This window comes from Bombus affinis, chromosome 1, assembly GCF_024516045.1.
Source record: "Bombus affinis isolate iyBomAffi1 chromosome 1, iyBomAffi1.2, whole genome shotgun sequence".
Lineage (NCBI taxonomy): Eukaryota > Metazoa > Arthropoda > Insecta > Hymenoptera > Apidae > Bombus > Bombus affinis.
Genome location: NC_066344.1, coordinates 17,468,917 through 17,487,133, shown reverse-complemented (window position 1 = coordinate 17,487,133; position 18,217 = coordinate 17,468,917). Strand labels below are relative to the sequence as shown.

The 18,217-nt window shown below is 32.3% G+C and overlaps 4 protein-coding genes across 10 annotated transcripts in view; 3 read left to right on the top strand and 1 right to left on the bottom strand.

Annotated features, from left to right (window-relative positions):
• LOC126917535 (uncharacterized) overlaps positions 1-2,179 on the top strand; it is a 31,162-nt gene extending 28,983 nt beyond the window's left edge. For all 5 annotated transcript variants that reach the window (XM_050724512.1, XM_050724505.1, XM_050724476.1 and 2 more), the window contains one exon: positions 53-2,179. In XM_050724512.1, coding sequence (XP_050580469.1) covers positions 53-158 — 106 coding nt within the window. In that variant the 3' untranslated portion in view covers positions 159-2,179. The remainder of the gene's footprint in view (positions 1-52) is intronic.
• A 6,589-nt stretch (positions 2,180-8,768) lies between these two features.
• Positions 8,769-9,936, top strand: LOC126918041 (peptidyl-tRNA hydrolase ICT1, mitochondrial). The gene is made up of 3 exons (XM_050725619.1): positions 8,769-9,008; positions 9,259-9,447; positions 9,537-9,936. The coding sequence occupies exons 1-3, from the start codon at positions 8,853-8,855 to the stop codon at positions 9,795-9,797; spliced, it is 606 nt and encodes a 201-aa protein (XP_050581576.1). The 5' UTR covers positions 8,769-8,852; the 3' UTR covers positions 9,798-9,936.
• LOC126917865 (clusterin-associated protein 1) lies at positions 9,754-12,550 on the top strand. Of its 2 annotated transcripts, none has more exons than XM_050725241.1 (6): positions 9,754-9,883; positions 10,506-10,702; positions 11,059-11,457; positions 11,558-11,796; positions 11,871-12,049; positions 12,162-12,550. In XM_050725241.1, exons 2-6 carry the CDS (start codon positions 10,517-10,519, stop codon positions 12,428-12,430), a joined length of 1,272 nt encoding a protein of 423 aa, XP_050581198.1. In that variant the 5' UTR covers positions 9,754-9,883; positions 10,506-10,516; the 3' UTR covers positions 12,431-12,550. The 2 variants fall into 2 exon arrangements, with proteins under 2 accessions (XP_050581198.1, XP_050581189.1); XM_050725232.1 differs by lacking the exon at positions 9,754-9,883 and adding an exon at positions 10,196-10,427.
• A 197-nt stretch (positions 12,551-12,747) lies between these two features.
• LOC126917790 (beta-1,4-galactosyltransferase galt-1) overlaps positions 12,748-18,217 on the bottom strand; it is a 138,587-nt gene continuing 133,117 nt past the window's right edge. For both annotated transcript variants that reach the window (XM_050725069.1, XM_050725079.1), the window contains 2 exons: positions 15,892-16,202; positions 12,748-14,585 (listed from right to left, as the gene is read on the bottom strand). In XM_050725069.1, the coding sequence (XP_050581026.1) occupies positions 14,078-14,585; positions 15,892-16,202 (819 nt within the window). In that variant the 3' untranslated portion in view covers positions 12,748-14,077. The remainder of the gene's footprint in view (positions 14,586-15,891; positions 16,203-18,217) is intronic.

Genomic DNA, 18,217 nt, shown 5'->3' with positions numbered 1-18,217 from the left:
TACATACTAATAGCAGGATCTTTTTTCTATAAGTTACCATGTGTTGTTTTAGTGCGCCTGTTCAAGTACAAGGTACTGCGTCCATTCAAGTACAACGAAGTACTGCGTCTACTCAAGAACAACGAAAGTACAGGAAATATTTTAGAAGATTAAAATAGGGGTCAAGTAACAGCATTCTTTTTATACAGTTGCTCATGAAAGTGTTTATATTCTAGTAAATGACACCTTTTATGAATATACTATATGTCTTGTAAGAAACATTTTGAAATGTCATTAGTATTGTAACAAAATCCGATTGTCATAGTTATATTGGTAAAGTTTTTAGCAAATCTGAAAATATACATAGATATTACAAAACACCTAACACAAATATGTAGATATTTTGTACAAATCATGAAAGTATTTAAACAGTCTATTTTCCATATGTATAAAATAAGCCTAAATATTTACTGGGACCACTTTTGAGACTTATTGTAGGCATACCTAAGGAAATGATTAATGCTGTGTGCTAATCTTTATTAAATATATGTTTGTAAATAAGTTCTATGTATATTTTCAGATTGGTTTTAGACTTTTCTATTATAGCAATAGTAATTGTAAAATACTTTTATGAGCCATTGTATCTATTTCATATAACAGCGTGCATGAATATGTTTTGAATATATTTGGTGTTCGGAAATCAAGCGAAGTTTGATTCACCATGAGTTTTGAACATCTGCTCGATGCTGCTATACACACATACTCTTTATGATATATTAATTCTTCGATTAATAACGAATTTTCTTTATTGATCAGTTGTTAATGGATAACGAAACTTAATAAAATATTGAATGTCAGCGATTTATTGAGAATAACGAGTGGATGTGAATATAGATATATCCTTTGAGTAAGCATAGGTCTTATATAACTCGTTTTATAGCTGAGAAGGAAAATACTAAACAATACTAATAAAATTCATGAATTAACAACTTTTTCTTGTAATGAAAGAAATGTTGCGATGTACAATGTACTGAACGTGCTTCATACATTTAATCACCGTCTACTTAATTGATTCTGAACAATTATCTTTGGTTCATTAATTTTTAATAAATTCGGTATTCACGACTTAACGTGATCAGGTTATCTTAACAACTGTAATAAAATTATATCATTTAGATAATAAGAAAACGCGTCATAATAATTACTACGATCCAAAAAAATAATAAGTATGTCTATAATAAGAGAAAATATAAATATAGCAATATACAAATAATAAGATTTAGGATATAAATAATAAGTTTGTTTATGAATGTAACTTATTGGCAAATTGATAATGTATTTTTCAACGTAGAAATCTTGCAGTTTGTAAAATGTAAAAGGACGAGTTAAGTGTTCTGAGGCCTTATTATAATGTTAGTTCGTAAGTCTGTTGCAACTGTGCATAGCTATTTGCAAATCAAGATGCGTAGATGTTCGAGATGTCGATGTACTGTTCGTTATGAATGCAGCGTGGTTGCACCTGTTACATCTCTCTCGAGCACAGGAGTTCGCAAATAGTTCGTTTCGTAATCTACCTCAATATACTACCTCATTTCTTGTTAATAATATGGAAATCACAGAGAATATGATAACGCAATACATTGTGATTTTAACTAAAGATGAAACAAGCATAATTGTGGATTATGACATTTTTGTCGATTTTCTGATTTTAATGTCACTTGATGATCAAGCAAGAGAATCTAAAAGTAGGTGCGACATTTTAATATATATATGTATGTATGTATAGTGCTATTAAGTTTGGTAACAGTATAGTTTGTTTCAATATCGTTCACGCCAACACAAAATCAATGATGCTCCGTCAGTCTATATGCACGCAGTCATCATTCATCACTCCCTACTCTCGTTACAACGGTTCCAACTCTCTTTTTCATGCTGACCACACTCCTTGCCAACCTGACAATACTCACTTCTCAACTAACTAACGGCTACCTCTTGTACCATGACTCCGATATACCCGGCACGCACATGTTTCACAGACGTGGATGACCCATGGTCAAGTAGATCTTAATTTCCCAGGGTTTCTCCCCGATACTACATGTATATAATATTTATCGATATTGGATGGCATTAAAATCAGAAAACTCCTCAACTTATATGTTTCCAGAATATGAGAAACAAACAAATAGAATTTGATTTTATATATTTTGCATTATTTTATTGAAACGCTTATTTTCGTTAAACTATAGAACATGTCAATCTGTGCCGAAGGTGTAATAGTGTACAGATTGCATATGATATGTGGAAATATAAAAGGTACCTGAAATATAATATTTACGACTACTGTATGTTAATTATTTAATATAAGTACTATATCGACATTAATGTAGAATATTGATACATAATCCATACAGCGAGAAAGAAACGTATGTGTGTAGTAATCTGCCAAGTGATCCACCCGAGTAAGGCTACGAAAATATCTCTTTCAACTGTGATAATGCGAAAAGTATTTTATACGAAATTCAGTTAGTAAACCCTTAGAATGCTATGAGCGCGTATATGCGTCTGGTGAAAGCTATCGGTGTGGACTAAGGACACATATATGCGTTTTCTGTAAGTGCCCGGCATGGACTAAGGACGCGTATATGCGTTTGTCAATTTTTCCAAATACCTACGCAGAAGTAATACTATTACGTTTGTGTGAGATAAATATACCAGGTATGTAAATATGAAACCGGAATTTTTGTATAGAAAATACACGTTTATTGTATGAAAATGATTAAAAATATTTTATTCGAAGTATTGCCCATCGCTAGCTATACATTTTTCCCACCTGTTTGGCAATTGGTGGATGTCACGCGAAAAGAACTGTCGCTCTTTTGAGGCAAACTAGTCATCGAGGCATTTTCGTATATTTTCGTAAGAAGTGAAGTGCTGGCCAGAAAGTGCGTGTCCCATCGATGCAAATAAATAGTAATCGGACGGAGCCAAGTCTGGTGAGTAAGCCGCGTGCGAAAGTATTTCCCAACTGAACGCTTCGATCGCTTCCTTGACCGGTTTTGCTGTATGCGATGGTGCATTATCACGAAGCAAAATTACTTTGTGTTGCCTTTTTTGATATTCTGGTCGTTTTTCACGCAAAGCTTGATTCAAATCGATCATTTGTTGTCGGTAGCGCTCAGTATTACGGTTTCGCCAGGTTTTAACAGCTCATAATAGATCACACCCTTCTGATCCACGTTCTTCGTTCCTCACGTCAAAATTGTCACTTCTGAATTTTTTAAACCACTCATAGCACTGTGATTTACCGAGAGCATGCTCACCGTAAGCTTTGACAAGCATTCGATGCGATTCTGCAGCAGTTTTCTTCAAATGGTAACAGAAAATCCGCAAATCGTAGTTTCCAGGCACAAAATTCGACATGTTCAACGCTATTAGAAACTATGCTGTTGCATGAAACTTGTATTGTTCTGAGTCGAAAATGTTTGTGAGATGTCAACAAAGACTTTTGCCATCAATGACGCAGTTTAGTGATAACTACATTATCAGCTAGGGCCATCTATAGGTAAATTCCGATATCATATTTACAGCCCTCATAAATGATGCTCTAAGTCATATTCTGACACTATATGATGTTACACGATATACGTAATACTATATACCGTTATACGTTATAACATAATACTATATACCGTTATCCGTTATAACGTAATACTATACAACGTTATACGTTATAACGTAATACTATATAACGTTATACGTTTTAAAGTTATACTATATACCGTTATACGTTATAACGTAATGCTATATACCGTTATACGTTATAACGTAATGCTATATACCGTTATACGTTATAACGATATATTATATAACGTTATACGTTATAACGTAATGCTATATAACGTTACATGTTATAACCATATCCTATATAACGTTATGCGTCATAACGTAATACTATATACCGTTATACGTTATAACGTGATACTATATAACGTTATACGTGTAACGATATGCTATATAACGTTATAGCGTAATGCTATATGCAGTTATATGTTTTAACAGTATACTATATAATGTTATACGTTATATAATGTTACGTAATACTACATATGTATGTAGTATTACGTAAGCGTATCTATGTAGCGTAATACTACATATCGTTATACGTTATAACGTAATACTATCAGGTATGTAACTATGAAACCGGAATTTTACTAATACTATATACTATTATGCGTTATAACGTAATGCTATATACCGTTATACGTTATAACGTTATACTATATACCGTTATAAGGTTATAACGATATACTATATAACGTTATACGTTAAAAAGATATACTATATAACATTATACGTTATAGCATAATACTATATAACGTTATACGTTATAACGTAATACTATATAACGTTATAGTTATAAAGATATACTATATAACATTATACGTTATAGCGTAATACTATATAACGTTATACGTTAAAACGTAATACTATATACCGTTATACGTTATAACGATATACTATATAACATTATACGTTATAACGTAATATTATATACCGTTATACGTTATAACGATATACTATATAACATTATACGTTATAACGTAATATTATATACCGTTATACGTTAAAACGTAATACTATATACCGTTATACGTTATAACGATATACTATATTACGTTATACGTTATAGCGTAATACTAGATAACGTTATATGTTATAACGTAATACTATATAACGTTATACGCTAATACGTAATGCTATATACCGTTATACGATATAACATAATGCTATCTGACGCTGTATGTCATATTTTAACACTGTATGATTTTATCCGTTATAACGTAATACTATATACCGTTATACGTTATAACGATATACTATATTACGTTATACGTTATAGCGTAATACTAGATATCGTTATACGTTATAATGTAATTCTATCAGGTATGTAACTATGAAACCGGAATTTTAGTAATACTATATAACGTAATACTATATACCGTTATACGTTATAACGATATATTATATAACGTTATACGTTAAAAAGATATACTATATAACATTATACGTTATAACGTAACGTGACTATTTCTTTCAAGGAGAGCTATAGAACTACTTCATGCTTTTGTTAGACAAAACGTTCATCCTTTGACCGCGGCAACGTTCGGCGACTAGTTGTCGCCTCCAGCCCAAGCTCGCTATCATAAGTTTCAAACAATTACAATCAGACTGGATGACTATAATTGTTTAATTACAGCTGTGGTAAAATCTAGATTAAAGTATTAAGGGATTTTCCCAAGGTTCCAAAGGGAAGGCTCCGGTGTCCTTCCATCTCCGACATATATATTTAACTCGACGTTTAAACGCTCTTTCCACTACATTTTGCACGCCGGATGCAGTACATCTTCTTGTCTACGCAGAAACATGCCCAGGAACTCGCAAAGAGCAATCTTTCGCGGATTTTGAGGAAAACTAAGTGCTGTTTCGTTCCTGTTTGAGATAATTCGACGTTTAAACGCTCTTTTCACTCCAATATACACGCCGAATCTAGTGCACGACCCTTTCACCATCGACACAAGCGCAGCAAATCGCAAAACATATTTAAGAAAATATAAAGTATTTGTATAGCATGGAAGCTGAAAATGTAGAAAATGTATGTAAGGAAATATAATGTATATGAATAGCAGGGAAATTGATGATAAAGAAAATATATGTAAGGAAATATTAGGTCATCCCATAACTTTTGTGTATGATGTACATTTCATGTGTCGATTTATAAACATACGGCGATAAGAGACCAATGCACTTGAAAAATGGGAAGAAGTTGTACAACCAGATTAGGATTACATTTTTTCATGAAACTGAAAGGTATGTTTTTTTTTTTTATTTATTATTTGTATTCACAATTTGTCCAATTTGGACATTTGGTAGAATTTTTTAACAGTTATATTAACATGTTGGTGGCTACCCCCAGCGGGGTACCATCCTCGCGTTTGCTAGGTTATATCTTTTATGAGGTCTGCTGGGTGCTTCCTCTTTAGTCTTCTGTCCATGTTTATGGTTTTGTACGTTTCCGCAGCTAGCCGGTTTGGGTGTGTTGCTATTCTTGATTTGTATTTTTCTGAGTATCTGCTAATTTCTTCCTTGACCGTTGGGATTCCCAGGTCCCTCCGTATGTCCTCGTTTCTGCGCGGGGAGCGTTTACTATTGTTTACTAAGGATTTTAGCTTGTATTATCTCTATTTTGTTTATATGGCTCATTGCTGCTGTCCCCCATAGTGGTATTCCATACGTCCAGATTGGTGTTATGATCGTTTTATATATTTTTAATTTATTTTCTATGCTTAATTTGGATTTTCGGCTTGTTAGCCAATGCATTTGTCTCCTTGTTTTCTGTAATTTTTTCTACTATTGATTTGGTATGTAGTTTCCATGTGAGTTGTGTATCTAAGTGGAGTCCTAGGTATTTGACATGCTTTGTTTGTGTTACATGCGTGCCGTTCAGAAGGATGTTTGGTGGTATCTTTTTTCGTAGCGTGAATGTAATATGGTTGCATTTATTGGGGTTTGCTTTTATTTGTTTTTCTTGTAGCCACTTTTCTATTTTTGTGATATGTTCTTGTAGTATTTTGACTGCCGTTTCTGGGTTAGTATGCCTGACTAGTATAGCTGTGTCGTCCGCGAATGTCAGTACTGTGCTATTGGTAGTTGTTGGTATGTTCGCCGTGTATAATGTGTATAGTATTGGGCCTAGGACGCTTCCTTGTGGTACCCCTGCCTTGATGTCTCTAACTTCAGAATGTGTGTCCTTGATTTTTATTACGAAGGTTCTGCTGCTTAGGTAGGATTTTATTAATTGGTGTATTTGCTCCGAGAATTGTTTCGTAATTGTTTGTAGTAGACTTTCATGGTTAATTTTATCAAATACTTTCTCTATGTCCATAAAGCGGGCTGTGCAGTATTCCTTGTTTTCTAGTGCTATTATTATTTCGTTGATAAGCCTGTGCATTTGCTCTATCGTGGAGTGTTTGTTTCTGAATCCAAATTGGTGTTCCGATATTAGTTTTTTTATCTCTATTATTGTTTTTATCCGGTAATATATTATTTTTGCAAGTATTTTGGAAAATACTGGAAGCAGTGATATTGGTCTGTAAGATGCAGTTTGGTGTGGGTCTTTGCCTGGTTTATGTAACATTTTGATCTGTGCTAATTTCCATGGTTTGGGGAAGTATTGAATTCTTAGAATTGCATTGAATATTATTGTCATTAGTCCTATTGCTTTCAGCGGAAGGTTTTTCAAGATTTTACCATTGATTAGGTCGATTCCTGGTGCTTTGTTGTTTTTTGTTTTATCTATTATGTTTCTAATTTCTTGTGCTGTTGTTTTAGGTATGGTGTGTTCCTTGTCGGTTGTGTTAATAGTGGTTTGCGCATCCTCCTCCGTATGACTTTTGAGGTTGCTGTTGTTGATAATGTGTGGTGTGAATGTGTTGCAGAGGTGGTTGGAGAATTCTTCGGCTTGTTCTTCGTTGCTTCTTACCAATGTGTTATCTGCTTTTCTGATTGCTGGGACGGGTATTATTGGCTTCTTTATTTTTTTCGTGGCTTTCCATAGGGAGTAGTTGGTGTTCTCGTGTGTAGAGAGTGTCCCTATGAACTTTGCGAATTCGTTATTGTTGTGCTCCTTTATTTTGTTTTTTATTTCCTTTGCAAGTTTGTTTAGGCGTTTTTTGTTTTCTCAAGTTCTGTATTTTTGCCATTTTGCTTTCGTTTTTTTTTTCTCTCTAATTTTGTCGAGTATTTCTTGCGGAATTGTCATTGTTTGTCTGCTGGTTGATTCGGGTGTAGTGGTTGTCCTTGCTGCTTCTTGGATAGTTGCTGTCAATGTTGCTACTGCCTGTTCTATGTGTTCGGGAGTTTTCAATGGGATGTTGCAGTTTATTTTGCTTTCAATTATTTCTTTAAAAGTTTTGGTAGTTTTATTGCATAGTGTTTCTGGTTTGCTATAAAGTATTGGTTTGTTTCTGTATTCAATTATTATGGGTGTATGATCGGAGCTAAGCTCGAGGTTGGGTGTTATTTTCAGTTTGTTTGTGTTTAGTCCCCTTGTAACTGCAAAGTCCAGAAGATCTGGTTTCTTGTTCAGGTCAGTCGGCCAGTATGTCGGTGTTCCTGTGGATAATATATTGAGGTTATTATTTCTAATGTATTTTTCCAGAGTTCTGCCTCGAGGTGTAGTGTTTCTTGATCCCCATAGCGATCCCCATACAATTTGAGTTGTAGTCTCCCGCTGCGATGTACTTGTCCCCTAGGTGCTGGAAGTGTTCTTCCCACATTTGTGATGTTATTTTGTGTCGCAGAACCACATATACTGCTGACAACTGGAAGTATTTGCTGCTAGTTTGAACTGTAACGGCGGTTGCTTGTAAATATTCCTTATTAACTTGGCTGTGTAGATAATGTTTGATATCGTTTCTGACTATCACTGCGGTCCCTCCGTGCGCTTTTCCTGAGGGGTGTTTGGTATCATATATGGTGTAGTATGGTATTTTCATGTAGCTTTTTTGTAGTGAAGTGTGTTTCTGAGACAAGCAGTATGTCTATATTGTTATTGTATATGAATATTTTAATTTCAAGGGCCCGTTGTTGTAGGCTAAATCAAATTAATATTGTGTTAATAATAACAAAACAGAGCATCTTTTATTGACTACTTAACATATAAATATCGAAATCGAAATATTAAAATATTACAAAGAAGTTTTGTGAGAATCGATTCTGGAACTTGTAGCGCTAGTAGCAATGTTCAGATGATTCGCTTGTTATTACCGCGGTATAGGTTATGTAGTGATTTAAAAATCTAAAGAAACGACAAAATGAATATTGTCAGCAGACAGTGGACTCGAATTTTTAAGACAGATGTAATGCATAATCAATTTTGTATTCTTGGAAGAGCCCTTGCTTACAAAAGTGCTTTTTCTCTTGATAAGCTATATCCCACGAGCAATTTAAAACTGTTCACGCCAACCTTTGTAAGTTTATTATAATTTATTAACGTACTAGAATCTACTATTTCGTACATTTTATTTTGTTGATTTCACATACGAAATCTCTTAATTATTTATTCAAATCCTTGTTTAGAACATTTTCTATATTTATGTTTTAAATAAAATTAACATGTATCTTTAATTAACAATTTTTTAAAATTATCTTATACGTTATGAAATATAAAGGCTTATAATTAAGAATTATTTCTACTATATAATTGCATAACATTCTCAGGTTCCTCATGATCCAGAAGCTAAATTTGATGGCTATATACCAATTAAAGAACTTGTTATCACCTATAGTCGTAGCAGCGGTGCTGGAGGACAGCACGTAAATTGCACAAATAGTAAAGTAGATTTAAGGTTACATATAGAAAGTGCTACGTGGCTAGCAGAGGATATTAGAAATAAATTATTGGAACAGGTTTGTAATTTTCGCAACTACAAATAAATTTTACAGCTATAAGTACTAATTTCACATAAGAAAGGTTTTAAATAATGATATCATTACAGTATAAAAATAAATTATCTAAAGAGGGTTACTTAATAATCAAGTCAGAGTTAACAAGATCTCAACAATTAAATTTAGCTGATGCTCTTCGAAAATTGAGAGAAATAATATGGAAAGTGGCAAAACCACCATCAGAAATACCTCCTGAAACTTTGGAAATGAAAAGAAAACAGCATCTTCGAGCAGCAAGACAAAGGCTTTTTGAAAAACGAAGACGTTCTGAAATCAAACAATCTAGAGGAGCTCCTACTATGGACTTTTAATCTTCTTTATGTTATATGTCGTACATAGAACAATATACTTTTCAATAAATGAAATATAATACAAAATATGTAATCATAGAATATATGTATGTATTATTATAACAGTAATGACTTTGAATACTAGTGATTTTTAATATTAGATGGTGGCTTTCTTAATTTTTATTAATTTCTTTAAATCTATATTTAATCCACATAAGAAAAAAAATAATTCAATTAATTAATAATTGTCATTCTGATGTAAATATTGAATACCAATATGTACCATTATTCATATGTACATATATAAATAAGTATTACATTATATAAACTTGAAATTCTTAAAAAAAATTGATATATTACGATTTAGTTACTATAATTTCAATTAAATTTCTTAATTTGATATGTATTGGTTACAACAGAAGTCAAAAACATGTATGAATCAAAATCTTGAGTAATATTTTCAAAGGCCTTCTTTTGAGCCTATAATTCAAAGAAAAGTAATACACTTACATATACAATATATGAAACTCTATGTTTCCTTGACAACGTGCTCAACGTAAATCAAAACATAACGTGGAAAGTCAACGGAAAGTATTGCGATTTATTTGAAACTTGTCTTTAGAAGAAAAATGTCGTTTCGTGACTTGAGAAGTACATAACAACCTTTTTTAAATAAATGTTACAATATAACGTATACTTCTACAATAATTATATTTATTTTTTTGATAGATTTTACAGAAATGATGCGAGTCCTTGGTTATCCTAGATTAATTTCTGTTGGAAATTTTCGACTGCCAAATTTTCCACTGGTTGCTGAAATTCTTGTTTGGCTGCTCAAAAGATTCGACCCAGATGCGGATATATCTAGTGAGCATAATACCGAAGAAGAGCGTATTTCATTAATACGTGCAGTTGCTGAATTTATGGTAATAAAACTTGCAGTTTGTAATTTTTTTAGTTTTATATTTGATATTTAGTTTTATATGAAAATAAAATGTTTCGTCATTGAATTTTATAATTTATATTTTTGCCATCTATGTTTATTTCTTCATTATTATTTAATTTTTAAGCATGCATAGAAAAAATACTTAATTAATTTAGTTTCTAATTTTAATTTTAAGTTTCTCTGGAAGTATCAACTTCTTATTAAGGAAATTATAAAAAAATAAAAATAGCAAATTAATATTTGTATTTTTTAATGAATTAATATTGTGCTGTTTATACTATGTTGTTTTTATATTTTTATACTGAAATTTATCATTGTCAAATGATTTTAATACAGGCTTTAAAAACAAATGTCAAATTAAATACAAAAAAATTATACCAAGCTGATGGCTATGCTGTAAAAGAATTACTAAAAGTAGCCACATTACTATACGATGCACAAAATAATAGTATTAATAACAGTATAATGTCTGATGATAATTTTAGTACAGTTAGTTTTGACATTTCCAATAAAGTAAATGAATTGAAATCAACTAGGCAGTTAGCCAGTCAGTTGACTGTTACTGGTGCATCACTTTTTGACTTATTAGGTCGTGAAGTTGATCTCAGAGAGATTCGTAACTCAAAAGTTGCTAGACAATTTGACATCACAGAAATTGAGATGGCCTTGAAAAGTGTTATAGAAAATGTACATAAAGAAATTGACGATACCAAAAGACAAATTGAGAACGTTAAGGTATTACTATCTTATCATTTTATTCTTGGAACGTTAAAATATTCTTTAGTAATTTCTCTAATCTCTAAATGTTCTGTTATAATTTCTGTAACGATTAAAGGACACAGAGCAAAGTTTGGATACAAGAATCGAAAGACGACGCGCAGAGCTTGACAGAAACCAAAAGAGATTGCAAACATTAAGAAAGGTACGCCCAGCTTTCATGGAGGAATTTGAGAAACTTGAAGTTGAATTAAGAGTTTTATATAACGACTACATTCAAAAATTTCGTTATCTTGCATACCTTGAACATTTGTACGAAGATGCAGCTAAGACAGAACAAGAAAGATTTGAAAGACGGTACATACACAAATAATAAAAATTAATACTTACTATGCAGAAAACATAATATAATGTTTTCCAACTCTTAATAGGCAAGAAGCAACACGGAAACAATTAGAAAAAATGAGGGCAGAGGACGCTAACTTTGAAAGTATAATGGAAGGAAATGATTCCATATTACCTATTAATCTTCAAGAGCCTCCGCCTCCTCTCGCTGATACAGAGAAACAAAACACTGAGAAAACAACACCAAGTAGTCGATTGAAATCAGGTAAAAATATAGTGCAGTTTCCTTCTCAACATTTTTAAGAATTTGTTATAATATGTAATAACTTTAACAAAATTAATATAATAGTTATTAAAACACGTTTATAATACAATAGCTGGTCGATCATCGAGAACACAAATATCACAGCGTCGTATTTACGGAAGTATGTCTGGACGTCAGAGAGGAACTATTCAAGAATCAAATGACAGTGGTGGCTCGCTAGATAGTGACAGTGACTTGTTAATCGATGGTGATCTCGACGACGACGACGATGATGATATTCTAGACTCTGTAGGAGGACCAGAAATTGGGAATTTTGATTTGAAGGTTGGACAAGAAAAACGAGCCGTTAGTAAGCTAGATCATTCGGATGAGGATTTTTAACGATTACATAAAACAATTACAAAAATTTCAAAATATACCGTCCATGTAATTATCGATCTCTATACGCACATTTTTACAATAACTGTAAATAGGTGTCAATAAAAGGTAATATATTATTAATCGTCGTGATCGAATAATTTTGACGGTGGTAAAAAATACTTAAGATATATATATATATATATATATATCTATTACAATTATTGTATATATATGACATACGCGTGTTAAATAATTTGAATTTCAATTATCCATATAATTGTACATGTACTCCAGACTTATATTTACGAAATATATTTTCAAGGGAATCAAAATACATATTGTCATCGTATAATATTTATTAACTTTCTCAACATGATCAAACGGCATGTTGATTGTGGCTTAGCACCGATCACATGTACGTATTCACCTATCCTACATGTTGTGTACGTAAATGTATGTACACTTCAGTGTATACACATATATACATAAATGTATGTGCGCATAAAAAATGTGACATTATGAAAGAAATAGAAACAGTTTGCAATATTCATTGTCATAACGCTCAAATCTGTAGTCTCTTATCTTTAGCTGACCGTAATACTTCCTCCTTTGTTGCATCCATTCTGAGCACAATTAATAATCACATTTTTCTTGAAATGTAGCTCCTATTATGTAACAACGTTCTCTGAAATCACTTTAAAGGGCTGATAAAAACTATTCGCGAGGCAGTTCGACAACAAATAAAATTGTAAAACGTAACAAATAAAACGCAACTAATATTAATCCATGATAAAAGATGAACGAATTGTTGCTAGAATTGAAACGTTCTTCGTAGCGTCAATAACCAATCGAATATAAATCGACTATGTTTAAACGGCATTTTAAAAACATTTTGCATTCTACGCGTTTACTATCAGATTAAATACTAGATGTTCTAAATACATATTATACATACATAAACTACGACTATAAGTATTGATCCTATGGATATGCGTACGTTTTTCTTTATACGTTGTGCGGATTTATAGGTGTCAAAAAAAGGAAAGAGAAACGTATCAACAAGACAACAATGTAATATCAGATATCTTACATTATAGCCGATAATGTAGACCGTAAACATAGGCCCTCCTTGGTAACTTCTACATTCCTATTACTATGTAGGTAGTCGGTTTCATGCAGCTCGGTTTCGTTCGAACGAAAAGGAAACTCGTACATAAATATAATACCGTATAAAATCGCGAAAGAAGCACCATAGCGTAAGAGATACAGGATCGTTCGGGAAAGTCATTCGTCATGTATTTTCCCGATCGATCATGAGTCTTCCTCACGTAGAAAAATATTATTCGTCAGCTTTCGAACGAGCATCGTGCCTTTCACAATGCTACCGGCTACCACACTTCATTTCATCATTTGGCTCATCGTTAAACAGGCACCGTTCTCCGTGTTTCCAAAACGAGATTTATCAGGCGTGGACCGCAAAAGGTAGAAAAAACGTGTTATGCTACCCCATAAATCTCGAATTTCTCTGCAATTCTCTTCTCTCAGTCGAAACTGGATTTCGCTGGAGGAAAACTACGGGCCACCGTAGTTGTAGAAATAGGTTCTTGCTACCTTTGGGGTACCAGTAAAATTACTAATATCCCAAAGAGTATCGATAATAGTCTTTCGCTACCTGACCGATTTTAACACGGGGCTTGCTTTTATCCGCGGCGTCATCGCCGGCACTGGTTCTAACTTTGGTAACGAACAATCGGTGCTTAGGTCTGTCCAGATTTTGCCAACGTTTTCGGCCAGTCTATCCTTGTACTTGTAGGCCGTTCTATCGACTACCGATTGAGTCTTTATACAATCATCACCGCCGAATTCGCAGACCCGATAATGATGCAAAATTGCGGCGTCCGATGGAACGTTCAGAGTTCCATGCCCCGGAATAAATTCCCAGACAAAATGATTACCAGCTTCCACAATATCTTGCGGCTTGCAAATATACTTCGAGCGCTGCTTGTGCGGATGCAGTTTTGTTCTACGTCTGGTTTTCTTCAGAGTAATCAAACCTGCCTCTATGGGTGTTCGACTGGCCATCACGAAAGGATCGTCCACCCACTGCAGATAGAAGAATGCGTTTTGAAAAGAATACGCTCCGGTGGATTTTGTATTTGTGCGACTGCTCATCCATCTAAAATATAAAATTTTTATTTTTATTTACATCAATTGAAAAATATAGCGATTCTTATCGATATTCCAATACCACGATATTCGAGAAATTATTGCTTTATATGCATATTTATAACAATGTTGCTGATTTTTTAATATATTACATTTACATTTTTTAATATATTAAAATACTTATTGCAGTTAGTAGAAACATAAATTTTACTTATTTAATGCACATAGTTCTTTGCGTCGTCGAAGATTAAATAATCACGCCATTTAAGATTGCAAAAGAACGTCAACTAATGAGTAAATTATATGATTTTTATATAAAATATGTACATACAATACGTACGTACAATATGTACGTACAATATTATAATGTACGTATCTAGGATAGATAAAATTTATACATATAAATTTGAATTTGATATGTTTGAAGTATCTCCATATTATTAAAAAAAAGCAATTGAGTCAATTAAATTATTATGACAAATATACAGAGCAATAATCTCACGTCTCTAAATCGGGGTACACGGATATCGATAAGAGTCATGTATAAGACTTCGTATCAGAAAATATCGTAAAACTACTGTAAAATAAAATATCGAAAATATTATAGATATATTTGGTTGTAATGTAAAGGCCATTATATAATACTGTTGGTTATTAATTTATCTGCATATTTCATTAAAACCAATATGATCTGAGAGTTTAAAGAACTTTGTCCTGTAATAATTCTAATGGTTTAATTCCCCTAAAATAGAGTGTTTCCTTTTTCAATCCAAATATTTCTACGTATTTCATACGATTCATAATTTACAGATGTGTATATTGTGTTTGAATGGTAGAAACACACACAAAATATTTTTTATGAAAGTGAGAAACGAATCTTTGCACCAATCTGTTTTTATATCGATAACTATTTTTTTGTAATTAAATCTTTCTTCATTTCTTCATTTCTTCATTTAAGTTTAGTTTAGTTTATTTAAAAATTTTTATATGTGTTTCAATTTTACTCTAAAAAGTATCTGTAATGGATTAAGAAAATATGCAATATGATGCTGTAACAAAAGATCACGCATACTAATCAGAACTTTTTCATGTCTTGTTTGAGTTTGAGATACTCTTTAGAAACATACAGTTGAGTCGAAAATGACCAGAAGAACGCAGTTAGTTGTATAAAATTACATTTCATTCCGATGGTATGTTAATTACTCATTGTTCAAAATTTTAGTATTTTAGTTTTAAACATCTGGCACATTCACACATTACGTACAAAGAAATGAAATAACCACAAATTTAATTATAACAAATTAACAAATTCTCACCTAATGAGATCAATGATCGTGTCGTTGTGCCTCGGTATAATGAACTCGTCGAGGTCCACCAACGCTACGTATTCGTATTTGTACATAGATCGATAAAGGCAATCGTTCAGGGCAGCGAACAGTCCCTCCGTGCGAATTTCTCGCTGCGAAATCATGTCCAAATGATGCCAAGGTAACACGGTCACAAGACCTTTAGTTTCGTAGTACTTAAGAGCACATCCAGCCTCCGTGCCAACCGTGTCGTTGTATAGAGTCACATGGCTAGCGCCAAGCAGTCTGTATAACTCAATGAACTCTATTAGCTGTAACACCTAGAAAATTTGCACTCATTAACATTTTTACTGTCACGACTAAAAGTAGCAGGTTTTTTCTACTTATTTCTTTCTTTTCTTCTCGTTTATTTAATCATCGTAAAATTCAGTCATTATTCACAAGAATGTTTGTACACCTCATTCAGTTAAACCCTGTATATTTACAATTTACATATTGCTATATTTAGTTTATTAGGCGTTGTAAACTCTAAAAGCGTTTGAAATTTCATGCAAGATTTACTTTATAATAGATAACTGTCCAGAAACCTACTCGTACATTTACAAATTCTGATTAAGATTAATGAAGTTGTTTGACTTCAAAATTGTGTTCGTATAAGTCGAGTTCCTTAACATATTTGCTACCAGCGTAATATATACAGCGAAGATTAATTTAGTTTTGACCTACACAACCTAAGAAACGAGCATGTAACCGACACGTTTGGTGAAATAAAATAATCTCAGATACGGATTTGTATTAAACTTATACTGTATTATTAAATATATTATACAAAAGCATAAGGACTAATTGATCTATAGTAAACATATTGCTCTAAGTCACTATATTAATGAACACGTAAATGTGTTAATGTGAAATCCTTTGCACTCAAATAACAACCTGACTTTGTTTGAGTATCTATTGAAAAATGAATACCTAAAATGGTATAAGTATACCGTTAGAGTGGGCTCGATTTCAGCAGCCAATATCAACAAGCATGTAACTAGAGAAAATATTATATTATTGGACAACTATCGTTCATTTCATGTTAAAGAATAGTTAAGGTGTGTTCAATTTTACCCGAACGTTATAAAGCCACTTTTAGTCGAGCAAAATAACAGGTTCACATTGACGAATGGTATTTACATACTTGAATACAGGTGACTCGAAGTCGAAAGATTTGATTAATAAGAATCAACGTAGAAACCTAAACGGATATTTCAAATCAAGCAGATAATGGATTTACATTGGTAAACTGGTTTAAAGTTGGTTAAATTTAAATCGTTTGAACAAGGTAATTTGACTAATCTGAACAAATTTAACAGTATACTATCTTGCTTTCTATCGCCTCGACAGTGAATATGATATGAATATTTTACCTATCAGGTAACAATTATGTACATGCACGGATTGTGTGCTCGCATTATGGCAACGAAATAATTATTCTATAGCTGACAGCCGAATTGTACTATCCACATGATAATGAAACGATAATAGATATCGATTCTTAATTATACACTCTTATGTATTCAGTATCACCTTCTTCCATTATTTTTATTGTCATCAGTTAGGAATTCACATGCGTAGACGTTCTTTCAATATTTAATATACCTGCATTCATAAGTATTGGACATTTAAAATTTAACGATAAAAATAAAATATAATGTAATATAACAATAATTTCATCAATTTTATCACTTTAGCTACTCTCGTAGTTTGAGCAAATTTTTGATTTCTTTTTTATTTTCCATGCGTACAATAATGTGAAAAGATTTTCGGCCAGATAGATTTTTCAATTTATATTCTAACAGTGATATTTAAACAAGTTTTAACATATTATACCTTAGTGCACTGTTATTACATGTATGTATGCACTGGCTCATGAAAATATTTGAACGTTACCTATCTCTTTCGAGTTTCCAGAATATCATTCAACAGTTCTTATTGCGTGTTACTTTAATTTCTTTAAGCAAAGCAAAATTTAAACAAAGATATAAGTAAAATGAAAAACTACTTGAAATTACCGGTCGAAAACGATCCAGATCGTTACAGATCGTATACAGATAGAAGGTTAAAATATCGTTTTTAGATTATAAAACGAAGAATCTATCTGATCAAGAGACATAAAATTCCGATCGATCAGTCGATTTTTGGAAAATCTAGATTACTATTATTTACTATTATATCATTTATTATTATATTATTAATTAATCTAAATTGTCCAAAAGTCGTATTAATACTGTAGGTGTGCGACAATTACTGCTAGCCCAATACATAAGTTGTTAGTTAAGTGAACGAT

Coding starts and splice junctions, on each gene's coding strand:
- LOC126918041 (XM_050725619.1), top strand. CDS start 8,853: ATGAATATTGTCAGCAGACAGTGGACTCGAATTTTTAAGACAGATGTA. Junction 9,009..9,258: donor AACTGTTCACGCCAACCTTT/GTAAGTTTATTA, acceptor TAACATTCTCAG/GTTCCTCATGATCCAGAAGC. Junction 9,448..9,536: donor GAAATAAATTATTGGAACAG/GTTTGTAATTTT, acceptor ATATCATTACAG/TATAAAAATAAATTATCTAA.
- LOC126917865 (XM_050725232.1), top strand. CDS start 10,406: ATGTCGTTTCGTGACTTGAGAA. Junction 10,703..11,058: donor GTGCAGTTGCTGAATTTATG/GTAATAAAACTT, acceptor ATTTTAATACAG/GCTTTAAAAACAAATGTCAA. Junction 11,458..11,557: donor GACAAATTGAGAACGTTAAG/GTATTACTATCT, acceptor TAACGATTAAAG/GACACAGAGCAAAGTTTGGA.